Source organism: Eretmochelys imbricata, chromosome 1 (assembly GCF_965152235.1).
Source record: "Eretmochelys imbricata isolate rEreImb1 chromosome 1, rEreImb1.hap1, whole genome shotgun sequence".
Classification (NCBI taxonomy): Eukaryota; Metazoa; Chordata; order Testudines; family Cheloniidae; genus Eretmochelys; species Eretmochelys imbricata.
In genome coordinates this window covers 98,369,181-98,386,378 of record NC_135572.1, presented here as the reverse complement: position 1 = coordinate 98,386,378, position 17,198 = coordinate 98,369,181, and the positions used below count along the sequence as shown (strand labels likewise).

The window sequence follows — 17,198 nt, the reverse complement described above, 5'->3', positions numbered from 1 at the left end:
ATCTTTGATTTATGTGTCAAATGTTTAAACCGGGATTGGTATTTGACAGGAGCTTTGGGGTTAGGAAGTTTCTGTGGAAGATCCTTTTAAATAATATTTTTGTTTTGCTTGTGGATGGTACTAATAGTTTGTAAATGTTATGAGAAAAGATATTAAACGAGATTATGGTATTAGAGAGGAACTTGTTTTTAGGGCTGAGATCTTTTCTAATGATTTGACTTTTTTGGTTTTTAAAAAATATTTTTAAACTGCAAATACCTAAATTACTGGCTGTTAGCTACATTTACTAACTTAAATTAATAAGTATTTAATTATTAGTTTATTCTTTCTTTACAGAATAAACTGACTCTTGGAGGCAGTAGGTGTCAGTGTCTTTTTCTGCAGCAGCAGTGCATGTTGCCTGGTTAGAGTAATGGCTCAGAACTCTAGAGTCATAAGAGTTCCCATCTATGCTAGGAGTGTGAAGTGTGGACTTTGAGGCCTGATTTATACTAAAAAAGTTATTACCCACTGTTGACAATGTTATCAATAGGTTTAGCTGATCATGTTTAACTGCAAATGTAAACCAGGACCAACCATACTCAGCATTGATTCAGAAAGCCATTACGACTACAGTTTTTAATAGGGTTGCCAGGCATCCGGTTTTTGACTGGAACACCTGATTGAAAAGGGACCCTGGCAGCTCCGGTCAGCACCGCTGATCGGGCTGTTAAAAGTCCGATCAGCAGTGCAGTGAGGGCCTGGGGTTAAGATAGGCTCCCTGCCTGCACTAGCTCTGCATAGCTCATGGAACCGGCTGCCAAGTCCTTGCAGCCCCTAGGCACAAGGGTGGCCAGGGAGACTCCGTGCGCCGCCCTTGCCCCGAATGCTGGCTCTGCAGCTCCCATTGGCCGGGAAATGCAACCAATGGGAGCTGCGGGGGGTGGCGCCTCTGGGTGTGGGGGCAGTGCGCGGAGCCTCCCTGGCCACCCATGTGCCCAGGGGCTGCAAGGACCTGCCAGCTGCTTCCTGGGAGCCACGATAAGTGCCGCTAGGACCCTGCACCCACTCCTGCATCCCAACCCCCTGTACCAGCCTGCAGTCACTTCCTGGACCCAAACTCCTTCCCAGACCCCGCACTCCCTCCTCCCCCAGCCCTGAGCCTCCTCCTGAACCCCAAACCTCTCATCCCTGGCCCCACCCCAGAGCCTGGACCCCCAGCTGGAGTCCTCACCTCCCTGCACTCCAGCCTGGAGCCTTCTCCCATAACCTGAATCCCTTATTTCTGACCCCACCTGGAACCTGCACCCAAAGCTCATACCTGACCTATAGGATAGAGCTAGGTTCAGGAGCTAGGAGCCAGAGCCATGGACCAAAGCCAGAATCAGGAACCAGGAATCAAGCTAAGGGACAGAGCCAGAGCCAAGAGTCGATAACCAGAGCCAAGGATCAGAGTCAGAAGCTGGGCAATGGAGCAGCACTGGAACAGGGCTAGAGCAGACTGGAACTGAACAGGAACAAGCTAAGAGCAAGGCTGGGTACAAGGCAGACACATGAGCCATCATAGTTAAGGCTACATTTTAGTCATGGGTATTTTTAGTAAAAGTCACAGATAGGTCATAGGCAGTAAACAAAAATTCATGGCCCGTGATCTGTCCATGACTTTTACTATATACCCTTGACTAAAAATTGGGGCAGGGCGGCCTGGGTATTGGGAGGGGGTGGGCGGCAGCACATGACCCGGGACCCTGCTGGTGCTGGAGGAGGGGGTTGTCGGGTCCAGCAGGCTCCCTACCTGGCTCCATGCCTCCACCCCCAGCAGCAGCAGAGTTTGGGTGTGGGAGGGAGCAGGGGGTTGGGGCACTGGATGGGGTGAGGTGGGCTCTGGGCAGCACTTACCTGGGGGGCTCCCCAGAAGCAGTGACATCCCTCTCGCTCAGCTGCTAGGCAGATGTGGCCCGGCAGCTCTGTGTGCTGCCTCTGCCTGCAGGCACCACCCCCACAGCTTCCACTGGCGGCAGTTTCCAGCAAATGGGAGCTGCGAAGCTAGCGCTCTGGGCAGAGGCAGTGCACACTGCTGCCTGGCCATGTCTCCGTCTAGCAGCTGAACAAGAGGGATGTCACTGCTTCTGGGAAGCCCCCCAGGTAAGCGCTGCCCAGAGCCTGCCTCACCCCACCCTGTGCCCTAACTCCCTGCCCCCTCCAACACCCAAACTCTGCTGCTGCTGGGTGGAGGGGCGCAGTGGCCTGAGACTGCCCCAGCAGCAGCTGGTGCACCTGGCACAGGGGCTGCCTGAGCTGCCCTGAGCCAGGCGCACCAGCCGCTACAGAAGTCATGGAGGTCACGGAAAGTCATGGAATCCGTGACTTCCGTGGCCCCCGTGACAAACTCACAGCCTTAATCATAGTTGGAGATACTAGTGATGAGCAGTCAGCGACATGCTCCTTGTGCTGAACTTACATGAAGGCCAATCAGACGATCCTGCTGCAGCTCAGCTGGGCTAATTAACTGGAATCAAGTTTGAACCTGCTAGCTCCTGGCTCAACTGAGGGAACTCAGCCCAATGGTTCCTGACACTCAGTCCTGACAAAAAGTGTTAGAAGTGGACTTGTGCAGTTTTACTATGTACAGCAATGTAGGCCAGAAGCAACCATGTTTAGCACTTTTTCAGAAAACCATGCTTAAAAACTAGGGTTGCCAACTTTCTAATGGCACAAAACCGAACACCCCTGCCCTGTGCCTTCTCCTGAGGCCCTGCCCCTACCCCACCCATTCTCCAAGGCCCTGCCCATGCTTGCTTCATCCCCCTTCCCTCCGTCACTAACTCTCCCCCACCCTCTCTCACTTTCACCAGGCTGTGGCTGGGGGTTGGAGTGCAACGTCTCAGTAATTTTCTTGTTTTGTGTTTTTATGTGTGTTCCATGTGTTCAGCCACAAATGACACAACGGAAGAGGAAGATGATGAGGCAGGTGAAGTCCAGGGATTTCTCTTTGGCAAATTAAAGTGAGTTGACTTAATTTACAATTAAACTTCTTCACTTGCAAAATAGCTGTTTTTTGAGCTTAAAACAAAAGTTCAGACATATGATATGAAAATCTGTTCTGGCAATGAGTTGACTCAACATTGACTAATTTTTGTGTGTTTGTGTACTTCACTGCTTAACTGTATTTATCAGTTATTCTTCTTCGAGTGCTTGTTCATGTTGCTTCCATTGTAGGTGTGTGCGTGCCCATGTGCACGGCTGTCGGAGACTTTAGCCTTAGCAGTACCCTTAGGGCTGGCTGTGGCACCCTCTGGAGTGCTGCGCTCATGGCACGGTATATCAGCCGCCGGCGGCCCTGCGCCCACTCAGTTCCTTCTTACCGTCTGTGATAGTCAGAGCACCTCTGTCCTTTGCTTTGCAAGTAGTCAGCGTTTTTTTTTGTCTAGTTTAGCCTTGTGCTTTACCTGTAAATTGTTTAAATCATTGTTAATTAGTAGTTAAGTACCTGTTAAGTGTTTAGTTAGATTGTGTCCCAGCGGAGACTTTGTCCCCGGCAGGACATGCCCCGCGCTCTGTGTTTCAAGCCCTGCTCATTGTGTAACAGGCCTATTCCTGTTAGTGACCTGCATAAGAGTAGTCTTTTGTGTCTCGGGGAAACCCATATAAAGGAGTGTTGTCACATCTGCCAGAGCTTTCATCCTTCGACAAAAAGAGAGTCCGACATACGCCTCAGGGCACTCCTGGTGCAGGCTGCCCTGTGCCCAACTTCAGAGATGGAGCGGCCCGATCCGGCACCCAGCTCTTCAACTTCAGTGCATAGTGCACCTCCAGCACCAGGGTCCTCTCGGCACCAAGCCCCGCTGCCAGTACCAAAGAAAAGGACTAAGAAGGCCAAGCCCGACCAAGGGGATTTGGACAAAGGACCCTGCTCAGACCTCATGCCCGCTAAAGAGCTCAGCTGTGTGGAGTTCTTTCCCCCATAAGTACCCCCCACTGACTCAGGGGAGTGCTAAAGGGCCTAGGCTGATGGCTCAGCCTACCCACTTCAAGGTCCCAGTGCCAGGAGAACTGAAAGTGCCTCCACCACACCCGATACCACTTGTGGCAAAAGGAACCAGCTATGGCTTCCTGTGAGGGCAAGCCCACTGGCAAGGCCTCACACAAGTTAGGCAAGCACCAATGGTCTCTGGAGCCAAGACAGAGCCCTAGGTCACCACGTTCTTGGTCTGCATGCCAACCCAGGTCTCCGGCCTGTTGTTACGAGCCATTGGCATCACGCTCCCAATTCCCCTTGTTGTGCTGAGGCTCGCCCAGTCGTCGTCAATATCCCTGGCACCGGTCCTCATCCTGCTGTCGGTCGCTGTTGCCGAGACCTCGAGGGTGTTCCCTGGCTTGATGCCGCTTCTCCTACCCCCAGGACTGGTCGGACTATTCCCAGCACCGGTCTCTGGTGGTGACGGTGAGCCATCAGACTCAAGCCTCTACAACCCCGCCCTGGTCACCGGAGGTGGACAACTTCTCAGGCTCAGAGGCACAATTCAGCCCCTCACCCAGACAATGTGATTGCGCTTTGGAGGGTGTGTCATCTTCGACACCGGCCTGGCAGCAGAGCCAGTGGCCGACCCAATGGCCGTATTGGAATGCATGGGGCGTTCATATTATGCCAGCCCTCGGTCGCTGCATCAGACAGACTGCCAGCGACGCCCCTGGTACCTGCAGCACTGGCCTCGGTGTAGGACATCCCGGCAACCGCCTTCGTTGAGGAGCTGGTACTCACCCTAAGGCCTCCCTCCCCGGTGGGTAAGAACACCTCCAGACCTCCCCTGTCATCCAATCATCCTCCTCCTCCGCGGACGAAGCAGTGGCAGGGCCTTCTAGAGCTAGCCCACCAGACAATTTCCATGAGCATCAGGCACTGCTCCACACGGTGGCGGCTAATTTGGGCCTCAAGGCCGAGGAAATGGAGGAACAGATGGAACCATTATTTAATGTGCTCTTTGGGTCCACCACAATCCGGGTTGCTCTCCCAATACACGAAGGGGTCTTGAACATTGCCAAAACCATCTGGGAAACCCCGTCCTCGATCCCCCCCCACCTCAAAAAGGGTGGAAAAAAAGTAGTATGTTCCCGCGAAAGGGTTCAAATACATATACACTTATCTGCCACCGGGGTTGTTGATTGTGTCGGCGGCTAACAAATGGGGCAGATGGGCCCAACAGTTCTACCCCAAGAACAAAGAGGCGAAGAGACTGGATTTGTTCTGTTGAAAGATTTATTCTATGGCCACCCTCTAGTTTCGGGTGGCAAACCACCAGGCCCTCCTGCGCCGCTATAATTTTAACTTGTGGAACTCTCTCTACAAGTTTAAGGACTCCATGTCCTAGGAGGCAGCCCAGGAGTTCTCTACCCTGGTGGACGAAGGGACCTCCAGCCTGTCCCAGGAGATTCAGGCCTCGATTCAGGACCTTCTGTTTGACAGGATTGGTCTTTTCTCTGACCAAATGGATGCACGTCTGAACAGCCTAAAGGATACGAGGGCGACCCTCCACTCCCTGGGGATGCACACACTGCAGTCATCCAGGCAGCCGTTCTGGCTTCCTCCGCCACCTAGGCAGTGGCAGCCTTAGCAGGGGCCTACGAGGAAAAGGGACACTGAGTTCAACCACCACAGCCTTTCGTCATCCTGATCTCCTGCACAGGCTGGCCCAGCGAAACACCACGTGGGCCAGAAGCACTCATTTTGAGGGTGTGCTTGAGAGCGACACTCCAGCCAACTGCCTGGATCCCTCCCGCCCCTTCCTCGACCATCTGTTCCCTTCCCGTTCGGCCTGGTCACGGGTTATCTCAGACTGTTGGGTCCTGGACATAGTGGCTCGGGGCTACACCCTGCAATTTGTGGCTGCCCCTCCTTCCCGTCCTCCCCTTTCCCTGTCCCTCTTCAGGAACCCTTCTCACAAGCAGCTCCTCATTCAGGAGGTCGAGAGCTTCCTACATCTGGGGGCCTTGGAGGAGACTCCTCAGGATATGTAAGGAAGAGGATTCTATTCCTGCTACTTCCTAATCCTGAGGGCAAAAGGGCTCCGACCCATCCTGGACGTGTGGGGCCTCAAGAAGTCTCTCATGAAGTTGAAGTTCTGCATGGTATCCCTGGCCTCTGTCATCCCTTCTCTGGGTCTGGGGGACTGCTATGCCACTTTTGATTTAAAAGACGCTTACTTTCATGTCTCTGTCTTCCCGGGGCACAGACCGTTCCTGTGCTTTATATGGCAGGGTGCCACTTCCAGTTTACAGCGCTGCCCTTTGGCCTGTCCTCGGCCCCCAGGGTATTCATGAAATGCGTGGCACTGGTGGTGGCTTACCTGAGGCATCGAGGGGTTCAGATCTTCCCGTATCTCGACGATTGGCATATCAAGGGCAAGTCTCCGGAGCAGGTCCAGAGGAGCCTCGATCTGGTGTGCTCTGCCTGCAGCGATCTTGGTCTCCTAATAAACACAGAAAAATCCACATTAACGCAGGTTCAACGCGTAGAGTTCATCACTGCAGTTCTCGACTCCATGCGCACCAGGGCCTTCTTGCCAGAAGCATGCCTTCAAGCCATGTCAGACTTGATTGGCCACATACAGAACCAACCTCTCACCACAGCCCACACTTGCCTGTGACTGTTGGGCCACATGCACCTATGTGGTAAGCCATGCCTGGCTTTATCTGAGGCCCCTGTAAGCGTGGTTGGCTTCGGTGTACATTCCCAGCAGGCACCCCCTGGACCTAGTGGTCACGGTGCCGAGCCATGTCCTCTTGTCTCTGGACTGGTGGCCAGATCCCAAGCCTTTGCTGCAGGGAGTCCCTTTCGCAACCCCCTCACCCTGGCTCATCTTGGTCTCAGACACATCAGACCTGGGCTGGGGAGCCCATCTGGGCAAGCTCAACACCCAGGGCCATTGGCTGCAACACAACCTGGCCCTTCATATCAATGTCAGGGAGTTCAGAGCGATTTGCCTCGAGTGCCAAGCTTTCATGCCCCACCTAAAAGGCAGGATGGTGCAGGTCCTGATGGACAATACTGCCGCAATGTACTACATCACTAGGCAGAACGGCATCAGGTCTTTGTCCCTTTGTTGGGAAGCTCTCAGCCTCTTGGACTCCTGTGTGTGGCACAATATTCATTTGATGGCCTCCCACCTGCCTGGAGCCTAGAATGTCCTGGCCAATCGCCTCAGCAGGACATTCTTGTCTCATCACAAATGGTCGCTCCATCCAGGTAGTAAGCCTAGTTGTCCTCAAGTGGGGGACGCCACAGGTGGACCTGTTTGTGTCCAGACAGAACAGGAAGTGCCACATGTTCTTTTCTCTGCTGGGCAGAGACAAGGGCTCCCTGTCGGATGCCTTTCTGATCCCATGGTCGGGAGCACTCATGTACTCCTTCCTGCCAGTGCCGCTAATCCACACAGTCCTGCTCAAGGTGAAGCAAGACAAAGCAACAGTCATCCTCATAGCACCGGCATAGCCTCGTCAGCACTGGTTCGCCATGCTCCTGTGTCTGTTGGCAGCGACCCCGTTGCAGCTGCCTCTTTGGTGGATCTTCTGTCCCAGAACCATGGGAACCTCTATGGCAGCTGTAATCAAGAGGAGTGTCCCAGGGGTCAGTCCTGGGGCCAGTTTTGTTCATCATCTTCATTAGTGATCTGGATGATGGGGTGGACTGAAGCCTCAGCAAGTTTGTGGATGACACTAAGGAGAGGTAGATACCCTGGAGGGTAGAGAGAGGGTCCAGAGTGACCTAGCCAAATTGGAGGATTGGGCCAAAAGAAATCTGATGAGGTTCAACAAGGACAAGTGCAGAGTCATAGAATCATAGAATATCAGGGTTGGAAGGGACGTCAGGAGGTCATCTAGTCCAACCCCCTGCTCAAAGCAGGACCAATCTCCAACTAAATCAACCCAGCCAGGGCTTTGTCAAGCCTGACCTTAAAAATATCTAAGGAAGGAGATTCCACCACTTCCCTAGGTAACGCATTCCAGTGTTTCACCACCCTCCTAGTGAAAAAGTTTTTCCTAATATCCAACCTAACTTCCCCCACTGCAACTGGAGACCATTACTCCTTGTTCTGTCATCAGCTACCACTGAGAACAGTCTAGTTCCATCCTCTTTGGAACCCCCTTTCAGGTAGTTGAAAGCAATCAAATCCCCCCTCATTCTTCTCTTCCCTGGACTAAACAATCCCAGTTCCTTCAGCCTCTCCTCATAAGTCATGTGTTCCAGTCCACTAATAATTTTTGTTGCCCTCCACTGGCCTCTTTCCAATTTTTCTACATCCTTCTTGTAGTGTGGGGCCCAAAACTGGACACAGTACTCCAGATGAGGCCTCACCAATGTCGAATAGAGGGGAACGATCACATCCCTCGATCTGCTGGCGATGCCCCTACATACACATCCCAAAATACCATTGGCCTTCTTGGCAACAAGGGCACATTGTTGACTCATATCCAGCTTCTTGTCCACTGTAACCCCTAGGTCCTTTTCTGCAGAACTGCTGCCGAGCCATTCGGTCCCTAGTCTGTAGTGGTGCATGGGATTCTTCCGTCCTAAGTGCAGGACTCTGCACTTGTCCTTGTTGAACCTCTTCAGATTTCTTTTTCCTCTAATTTGTCTAGGGCCCTCTGTATCCTATCCCTATCCTCCATCATGTCTACCTCTCCTCCAAGTTTAGTGTCATCTGCAAACTTGCTGAGGGTGCAATCCACACCATCCTCCAGATCATTCATGAAGATATTGAACAAAACCGGCCCCAGGACCGACCCTTGGGGCACTCCACTTGACACCGGCTGCCAACTAGACATGGAGCCATTGATCACTACCCGTTGAGCCCGACAATCAATCCAACTTTCTATCCACCTTATAATCCATTCATCCAGCCCATACTTCTTTAACTTGCTGGCAAGAATACTGTGGGAGACCGTGTCAAAAGCTTTGCTAAAGTCAAGGAACAACATGTCCACCGCTTTCCCCTCATCCACGGAGCCAGTTATCTTGTTATAGAAGGCAATTAGATTAGTCAGTCATGACTTGCCTTGGTGAATCCATGCTGACTGTTCCTGATCACTTTCCTCTCCTCTAAGTGCTTCAGAATTGATTCCTTGAGGACCTGCTCCATGATTTTTCCAGGGACTGAGGTGAGGCTGACTGGCCTCTAGTTCCCAGGATCCTCCTCCTTCCCTTTTTTAAAGATTGGCACTACATTAGCCTTTTTCCAGTCTTCCGGGACTTCCCCCAATCGCCATGAGTTTTCAAAGATAATGGCCAGTGGCTCTGCAATCACATCCGCCCACTCCTTTAGCACTCTCGGATGCAGCGCATCCGGCCCCATGGACTTGTGCTCGTCCAGCTTTTCTAAATAGTCCCGAACCACTTCTTTCTCCACAGCGGGCTGGTCACCTCCTCCCCATGCTGTGCTGCCCAGTGCAGCAGTGTGGGAGCTGACCTTGTTCGTGAAGACAGAGGCAAAAAAAGCATTGAGTACATTAGCTTTTTCCACATCCTCGGTCACTAGGTTGCCTCCCTCATTCAGTAAGGGGCCCACACTTTCCTTGACTTTCTTCTTGTTGCTAACATACCTGAAGAAACCCTTCTAAGTCCTGTACTTAGGAAGGAAGAATCCCATGCTGGGGACAGACTGGCTAATCGGCAGTTCTGCAGAAAAGGACCTGGGGATTACGAGACGAGAAGCTGGATGTGAATCAACAGTGTGCCCTTGTTGCCAAGAAGGCTAATGTCATATTGGGCTGCATTAGTCGGAGCATTGCCAGCAGATTGAGGGAAGTGACTATTCCCCTCTATTCGGCACTGGTGAGGCCACATCTGTAGTATTGCATCCAGTTTTGAAGCCTCCACTATAGAAAGGATGTGGACAAATTGGAGAGAGTCCAGTGGAGGGCAACAAAAATGATTAGGGGGCTGGAGCACATGACTTATGAGGAGAGGCTGAGGGAACTGGGCTTATTTAGTCTGTAGAAGAGAAAAATGAGGGGGGATTTGATAGCAGCCTTCAACCACCTGAAGGGGAGGTTCCAAAGAGGAAGGAGCTCATCAGTTCTCAGTGGTGCAGATGACAGAACAAGGAGCAATGGTATCAAGTTGCAGGTCTAGGTTGGAATTTAGGAAAAACTATTTCACTAGGAGGATGGTGAAGCACTGGAATGGGTTACCTAGGGAAGTGGTGAAATCTCCATCCTTAGAAGTTTTTAAGGCCCGGCTTGACAAAGCCCTGGCTGGGTTGATTTAGTTGGGTTTGGTCCTGCTTTGAGCAGGGGGTTGAACTAGATGACCTCCTGACGTCTCTTTCAACCCTAATCTTCTATGATTCTAACCTGGCGGCGCTGCACCTGTTGGCCTGGTTTCTGTGAGGGGGAGAGGCAGTGTTCAGCAGGTCCTGCTGGGTAGCAGGAAACCCTCCACCAGGGCTACCTACGTAGCAAAATGTAAGCGGTTCACATGTTGGTGCTCGGATCACCGCATCCGGGTGCAGGAAGCGCCCCTCAAGTCATCTTGGACTATTTGCTATATCTGAAGCTCCAGAGCCTGTCGCTGTCCCCAATCAAGGTGCACCTGGTGACCATCTTGGCTTTCCATCCCCTGTTTCACGGCTGGTTGGTCTTCATCCATCCCATGACACTGCGGTTCCATGACTGGTTCATCAAGGGCCAGTCCGAGGCCCAAGTGAGAGCCCACATCAGTCTGGTCCAAAGTTACTTTCCGAGCCCTGGGCCTGTTTCATTTACCGAAAATTAATCCTGGCAGAGAGAAACCTTGACATATAGGATAAGTTGCTGCGAGCGATTAAAATATGTCTTAAAGAGTGGCAGTACCTCTTAGAAGGGGCTGGGTTTGCAGTTGAGGTTCTCATGGAGCACTAAAACCTAAGAATATTTCTGCATTGCCAGAAATCTATATCAGCTCCGGATCCATTGGCCACTTTTCTTTTCTTGGTTTGAGTTCATTGCGATGTGCTGCACGGGTGCAAGATATGGAAGGGTGGATGCCTTCTCCCATGAGAATGAAAATGTTGACTCATGCATGAAACCATTTTCAACAGTTTTTAAATTGTCTAATTTTGTCAGTGGAACTGTGGACAGGAACCTAATGTCCATAGTTCAGTAGCTGCTGCTTCACAACCCATTTGCCATCCAGATTCACCAGATGTTGGGCAGTGTAGACATCCAGCCTAGTTCACGTTTCCAGCTACAGAATGGAATTCTCTAAAACAGAGAAAGCATTTATGTCCTAGATGGTCAACCTAGTTTTGAAGTTATGTCACAACTTCTCCCTTGCCAGTTGCTTTGGTTGAACCAAAACAAAAAACATTTAATGGAAATTCTGGTGGGCAGGAATACGCACAAATGTGATGAAATTCATTAATTCCTGTGACGTGAGTTTACGGACAAAGAACCCTTGCTGGAAGTCACTCAGTTTCCTTCAGCTGTTGCCCACCCATCTCAGCCTTGGTCCACCATTTCCCTCAACTTCACTGTAGAATTATCTGTCTTCGATGGTTGTACAGTCATGCTAGTCACAGCTGACCTCTTAACTAAGATGACGTGCTTTGTCCCTTATTGCATGGTCCCATCTTCCCTGGAAAAAGCCCATCTCTTCCTAGAGCTTGTTTTCTGGTTCCATGGACTGCGGACCAACATGCTGTTCGATTGAGGTCCACACCTTGTCTCCTGTTTTGGGCATGAGTTTTTAAATCCTGGGTGTAAAACTCCTTACATCTTCAGCATAGCGCACGCAGACCAATGGGTAGACTGAATGGGTAAACCAGATCTTAGAGCAATAACTCCAGTGCTTCCTAAATTATCACCATTATAACTAGATTTCCTTGCTGCTAGAAGCCGAGGTCACCTACAACAATTCAGTCCGTGCCTCTGCTCGACAGAGCCTGCTTGATCCCATTCATGGCTTCCAACCCTTCTTTCGACCAGCATTGCTCACAGACTCCCCAGTCCCAGCAGCAGCAAACTTGGTCACTCATCTGCATCACAGATAACAAGAACTTATAGAACATTTGGAAGCCACCAAAGAAACCTGTAAGTGTTGTGCTAATTGATGCTGCCAGGCTGCACCTAGCTTTAGCACTGGGGAATCTCAAATCAACTTGGACTCCCAAATGAATCCTACCATTGAGTAAGCTGGTTATCACCAACATATAGGTCCATTTGAGGTTCTTGAGCAAATCAGCCGGATGACTTTCAGTCTTCAATTATCAGAGTCAATGAAGACCCATCCACGTCTCTCTTTTAAAACATTACCTTAAAAACCCCTTACCCAGGTTGACCCAGCCCACCTCCAGCTGCCATAACAGACTATGGGCATGAAGAATGTATTATCAGACAGATTCTTGACTCCAAGCAAATTTGGGGCAAGCTTTATTACTTGGTGTACTAGGACGGCTACTGTCTTGATGACCAATTGTGGGAACCAGCAGAGAATGTTCATGCACCAGGATTAGTATGGGACTTTCATTGGACCCATCCTAAGAAGCCCAGTCCGAGGGTCCCTAGAAGGCACCTCTGAAAGTGAGGGTAACTCTTAGGAACTACAGGCTTGAGTTCCCTCAGCTGAGCCTGGAGCTAGCCAGCTCAGTCTTCAGGCTGGTTAATGACCCTAGCTGGGCTGAGGCAGAATCACCTGATTGGCTGGCCTTCCCAGTTGGTTGCTAAGGAGCCAACCATTCTGCATTTAATAGCAGTAGCAGGTTTCCAGCTGCTTAATGTTTACGCCCGCAACGGTGATATCTCCTGTGCCTGCCTTGTTCCCAGCGTCATTCCTAGCTTTGCTCCTGCCTCATTCCCACCCTTGCTCCACACCTGCTGCTCTCTTGTTCCCATCCATCTCCTGTCTGTTCCAGCCTTGATCCCTTGCCTGGCTTCTGACTCCGGCTCTGACCTTTGACTTTGACTCTTGGTTCTTTTTATTGGCTCTAACCACTAGGTCGATCTCCCACTCTGACCACTAGGTCAGACTGCTTATGTCCCCCATCCATGATGCATGTCCCCACATATTTTTTGTTAGTTTCTGTTCTGTTTTTCTCATAAACATCTCTCTCTATTTGAACTACAAATATAAGCTAAAATTGCTTCTTGGCCTGACTTGATAACTACTGCTAGACTCCCATCTTCTGTCCCTTTTCATCTCCCTCTGAAATTTTGGGAAAATATAAGTTAACAGCATTGCATAGCCCAACTACACATTATGGCCATATGAGCCATTCTGTAGAGGATATCCATTCATGTTTGAGGACTGAGAGTTGGTATTTATCTGAAGATAACCATTTTAATAGATTCCTGTTCTTAGGTCAGTGCCTAACGCTTCCAACATACCCAGAAGTGATGATGCAATTGAAGGGAGAAGTCCTATACCTGGATACAACATCTCTTCATTTCATAGATTGGGTGTTGGCTGGCTGACATCCACTGATGGATACTGCTCCTTAGCATTGAAAACATCCTAGCTTGCTGGAGAAAGGACTCTACCAGACCTACTTAAGCTGCTAAATAGAAGAGGTTCTCTCTCTAGGCATTGGAGAATTGTCTGTCTCCCTTGAAAGCACTGCTGGCTAGTATCCTGGAGTACTTAACGTGTTTAGGCCTTTCCATAAGCTCCCTAAGAATGCACCTTGTGGCTATCTTTCCTCACTGTTCCCTTCTGGAAGGCCCCATTGTCTTCTGTCATTTGACAGTGGCTAGATTTCTCAAGGGTCTACTTCATGTCTTACCACCAGTCAGAGACCCTCTGCCCTCCTGAGACCTCAACGTTGTTTTAACAAGTTCGATAGGATCTCCTTTTGAGCATTTGGTGACCTGCTCTTTGTACCACCTATCCATGAAAACCATTGCTTAGTGGCCATAACCTCACACAGAAGGATAGGAAACATTCAAGCCCTTACAGCGGGGTCCCCTTAAGTAGTATTCCACAGGAGCAAAATTACTTTAGAACCTTACCAAGGTTCTTATTTAAAGTGGTTTCTGATTTTAATCTTAATCAGGTGATCTGCCTCACACCACTTGGGAAGAAGCTAAACTTCACACCCTGGATGTTGTCAGATCTCTGTCTTAGTGCTTGTCTACACCACTGCTCATTTGGTAACGATAAGGTTACCTAGTTTGTGTTAACATAGTCCTATTTAAAGAGTTTTAGTTTGTGCCAGCAGCATCCACATGTTGGAGTTACAGTGCAACATGCTGGTACAGGCTGCAGTTCACACCCCTGTAGTCTGAACTGTAGGGCTGTGTAGACATAGCCTTACTATCTAGAGAGAACAGAACCTTTGAGGAATTCTCCAAAATTGTTCCTAGCATTCTCGATCTCCACTCAAAGATTGTCTAAATGGGTCACAGACTGTATTAAGACATGCTAGGCAGTGACCCATTTAAACCCCCTTGGACAGGTTAGGACCAATTCCACCAGAGCTCAGGGAGTCTCTACTTCTTCACTGTGATGTGTCCCAGTTTCAGAGATTTTTAAAGCAGCTACCTGGAACTCCGTTCACACCTTCACTCAGCACCACTCCTTGGTAGAGGAATTCAGATCCAGCACCTACTTCAGCAGAGCTGTCCCGTAGTCAGTAAACTCAGAATACTCACCTCCAGGCTTGAGTTCAGTGCTTGTGAGTCATCAGAAGGGGAATACATGTGAGCAGTCACTCAGAGAAAAAGAATGGTTACTTACCCCATGCTAACTGTGGTTCTTTGAGAAGTAGTTTCCACTTGGGTTCCACATTCTGCTCTCCTTCCCCATCACTTTGGAATCCTTGATACTCTGGATTTTGTTTTTGTGAAGGAACTGAAGAGCAGTTGTCTGCCCAGCCCTTTGTGTCTTTGGCTGTGGGACTCTGGTGTGGCCCCAACAGACACTGCTGTTCAGAAGATTCTGATCTCAGTCCATCAGGCACATGCACACCAGAAGTGAAATACATGTGGACAACACATCTTGAAGACCCACAGTTAGTGTAGGGCAGGGGTCTCAAACTCGAATCACCAGGAGGGTCACATGAGGACTCGTAGGTTGGCCTGAGAGCGGCATCACCCCCCCCCCGTTGCCCCTGCCCCCCCACTCTGCCCCTGCCCATGAGGTGCAGCAGGGGGCTGAGGGCAGGGGGTTGGGGTGCAGGAGGGAGTGTGGGGTGTGGCAGAGGGTTGGGTGTGGTAGGGGGCTAAGAGCAGGGAGTTGGGGTGCAGGAGGGGTTCAGATTCCAGCCCGGTGCTGCTTACCTTGAGTGGCTCTGGGTTGGCAGGGGTGCGCACCAGGGCCAGGAACCTACCCGGCCCGTGCTGCTCTGGGAAGGAGTGAGCACCCTGTCCCTGCAGCCCTGGGGAGAGGGGGAGCAGAGAACTCAGTGAGCTGTTCTTGCCTAGGTACCTCCCCTGAAGCTCCCATTTGGCCACGGTTCCCTGTTCCCGGCCAATGGGAGCTTCAGGGGAGGTAACCACAGGCAAGAACAGCTCACAGAGTTCTCTCCTCCCCCTCCCACCGGGGTTGCAGGGAAGCGGCGCCCGCCGCTTTCCAAAGCGGTGCTGGGCCCTCAGCACCCCGGGGTTGGCAAATCCGTGGGCCAGATCCAAAGCCCTGAGGGACCGGATTCGGCCCAGGGCTATAGTTTGCCAACCCCTGGCCTGGAGGTAGGCTGGGGAGGTGGCGTGCTGGGGAAGGGATGGGGGGGCTGTGGGGATCTTGGCGGACCGCATGTTTGAGACCCCTGGTGTAAGGTAAGTAACCAATGTACATGGCAGGGCATGACTGTTTCATCAGGGGAGAAGAAAGATATCTTGGTTCTCAGGGTAACCTGTTCCTGCAATCCATACTCCTATTCCTCTACAATCTCCTCTGGAGGTTCCGAGGTTCTAGATGCCATAGCTGAGAGAGATCGTCTAAGGGTCTCATGGGTGAGGCTCGAAGCCTGAGAAGTGTGGAGGTGATATGATGCCCAGGGATCCCAGTACGGCCACTGGGGTGGTGGGATAGAACCTGGCGGTGGTGCCCTATGGTCGTACCATGGTGGGGGTAGGGCAGGCTCAGGGTATGACCAAGGAACCCCTTCATAGCGGGAATCATAGGGAAAGTGGGAGGAGTGATGGGAGACGACTTCCTCTGGCTCACTGTCTAGAAAGTGGAGGTGCATGGCAGGTACCGAAGAGAACTGGCAGGTACTGGGAGAAAACTCGGTTCCGAGTTCCTGGTTCCGAGAAGAGGAGACTCTGGTATATCAGATACCCTGAGTTCACCTGTGTGCCATGATTTCAGCAGTGCTGACCGCCCCAGTGCTAGTGGTGGAATGGAGGGAGTCTGGGATCTTGCCCGCACTGAACGTTGCAGTGCTGAATGGGGCACAGATGACGGTGTTGAAGGTTCAGTGCGTACCTGCAGCATTTTCTTACTGGAGTACTCTCTACTCCTATCTTTGCCCATCAATGCCCTTGGCTCAGTACCTGTGCCCGTCAGATCCATAGGCACGTCAACAGTACCTGCCGTTCCAGATCTTTGTGAGCCGTGGGTACTGGGCTTGGATTGTCTTGGTGCTGATGGTACTGAGCATGCCGGAGATCTTTTACGGCCAGCTTGGAGACTCACTACTCTCTTTTTTTGATGTCTTTATGAGAGGCATTCACAGCTGGTTTCTTTGAGCCAGGGTCCTTGCATGTTGAGGGCTGTGGGGAAGACTTGCGCCTTCCGGGTGACTCCTGGCACGGACTGGGGAAGGTTGCAGGGCTGCCGCCATAAAGATGATCTTCTGTCTCAACTCCCTGATTTTCGAGACCTCGGTCTGAGTTGTTGGCAGAGATGACACTCCTGGGAAATGTGGCCTTCCCCGAGGCAGCATATGCAGCGAGAGTGTTTGTCTGCCACAGAGATAGCCTCTTTGCAAGAGAAGCACTTCTTGAAATCCATATCCTGGTTGGGGAAAAGGGACCCTTAGCTGATGATTTCTGGCTACTCCGTGACATTTCAAAAGTGGCTGCAAACACAATGCAAATACCTCTGGAGGAAGGAGAGGACACTCACCAAACTCCTTGACATCCTATATTCTTCCTCCTCCTCCTGGACCCTGCAAAAACTAGATGGCAAACCCCAGCTTCCGTGACGCCTATTTGGAAATGGGCTGATAAAAAATGTTACGTTCCAGCTAGAAGGCGGGATTTCTTTTTTCCCACCCTCCCCCAACTCCATCTTTGTGGACAGAGTA

The 17,198-nt window shown here is 51.0% G+C and overlaps 1 protein-coding gene across 1 annotated transcript in view; it reads left to right on the top strand.

Moving 5' to 3' along the window:
• UGGT2 (UDP-glucose glycoprotein glucosyltransferase 2) overlaps positions 1-17,198 on the top strand; it is a 282,769-nt gene that overhangs the window by 39,051 nt on the left and 226,520 nt on the right. The window contains exon 7 of the mRNA XM_077807042.1: positions 2,912-2,984. Coding sequence (XP_077663168.1) covers positions 2,912-2,984 — 73 coding nt within the window. The remainder of the gene's footprint in view (positions 1-2,911; positions 2,985-17,198) is intronic.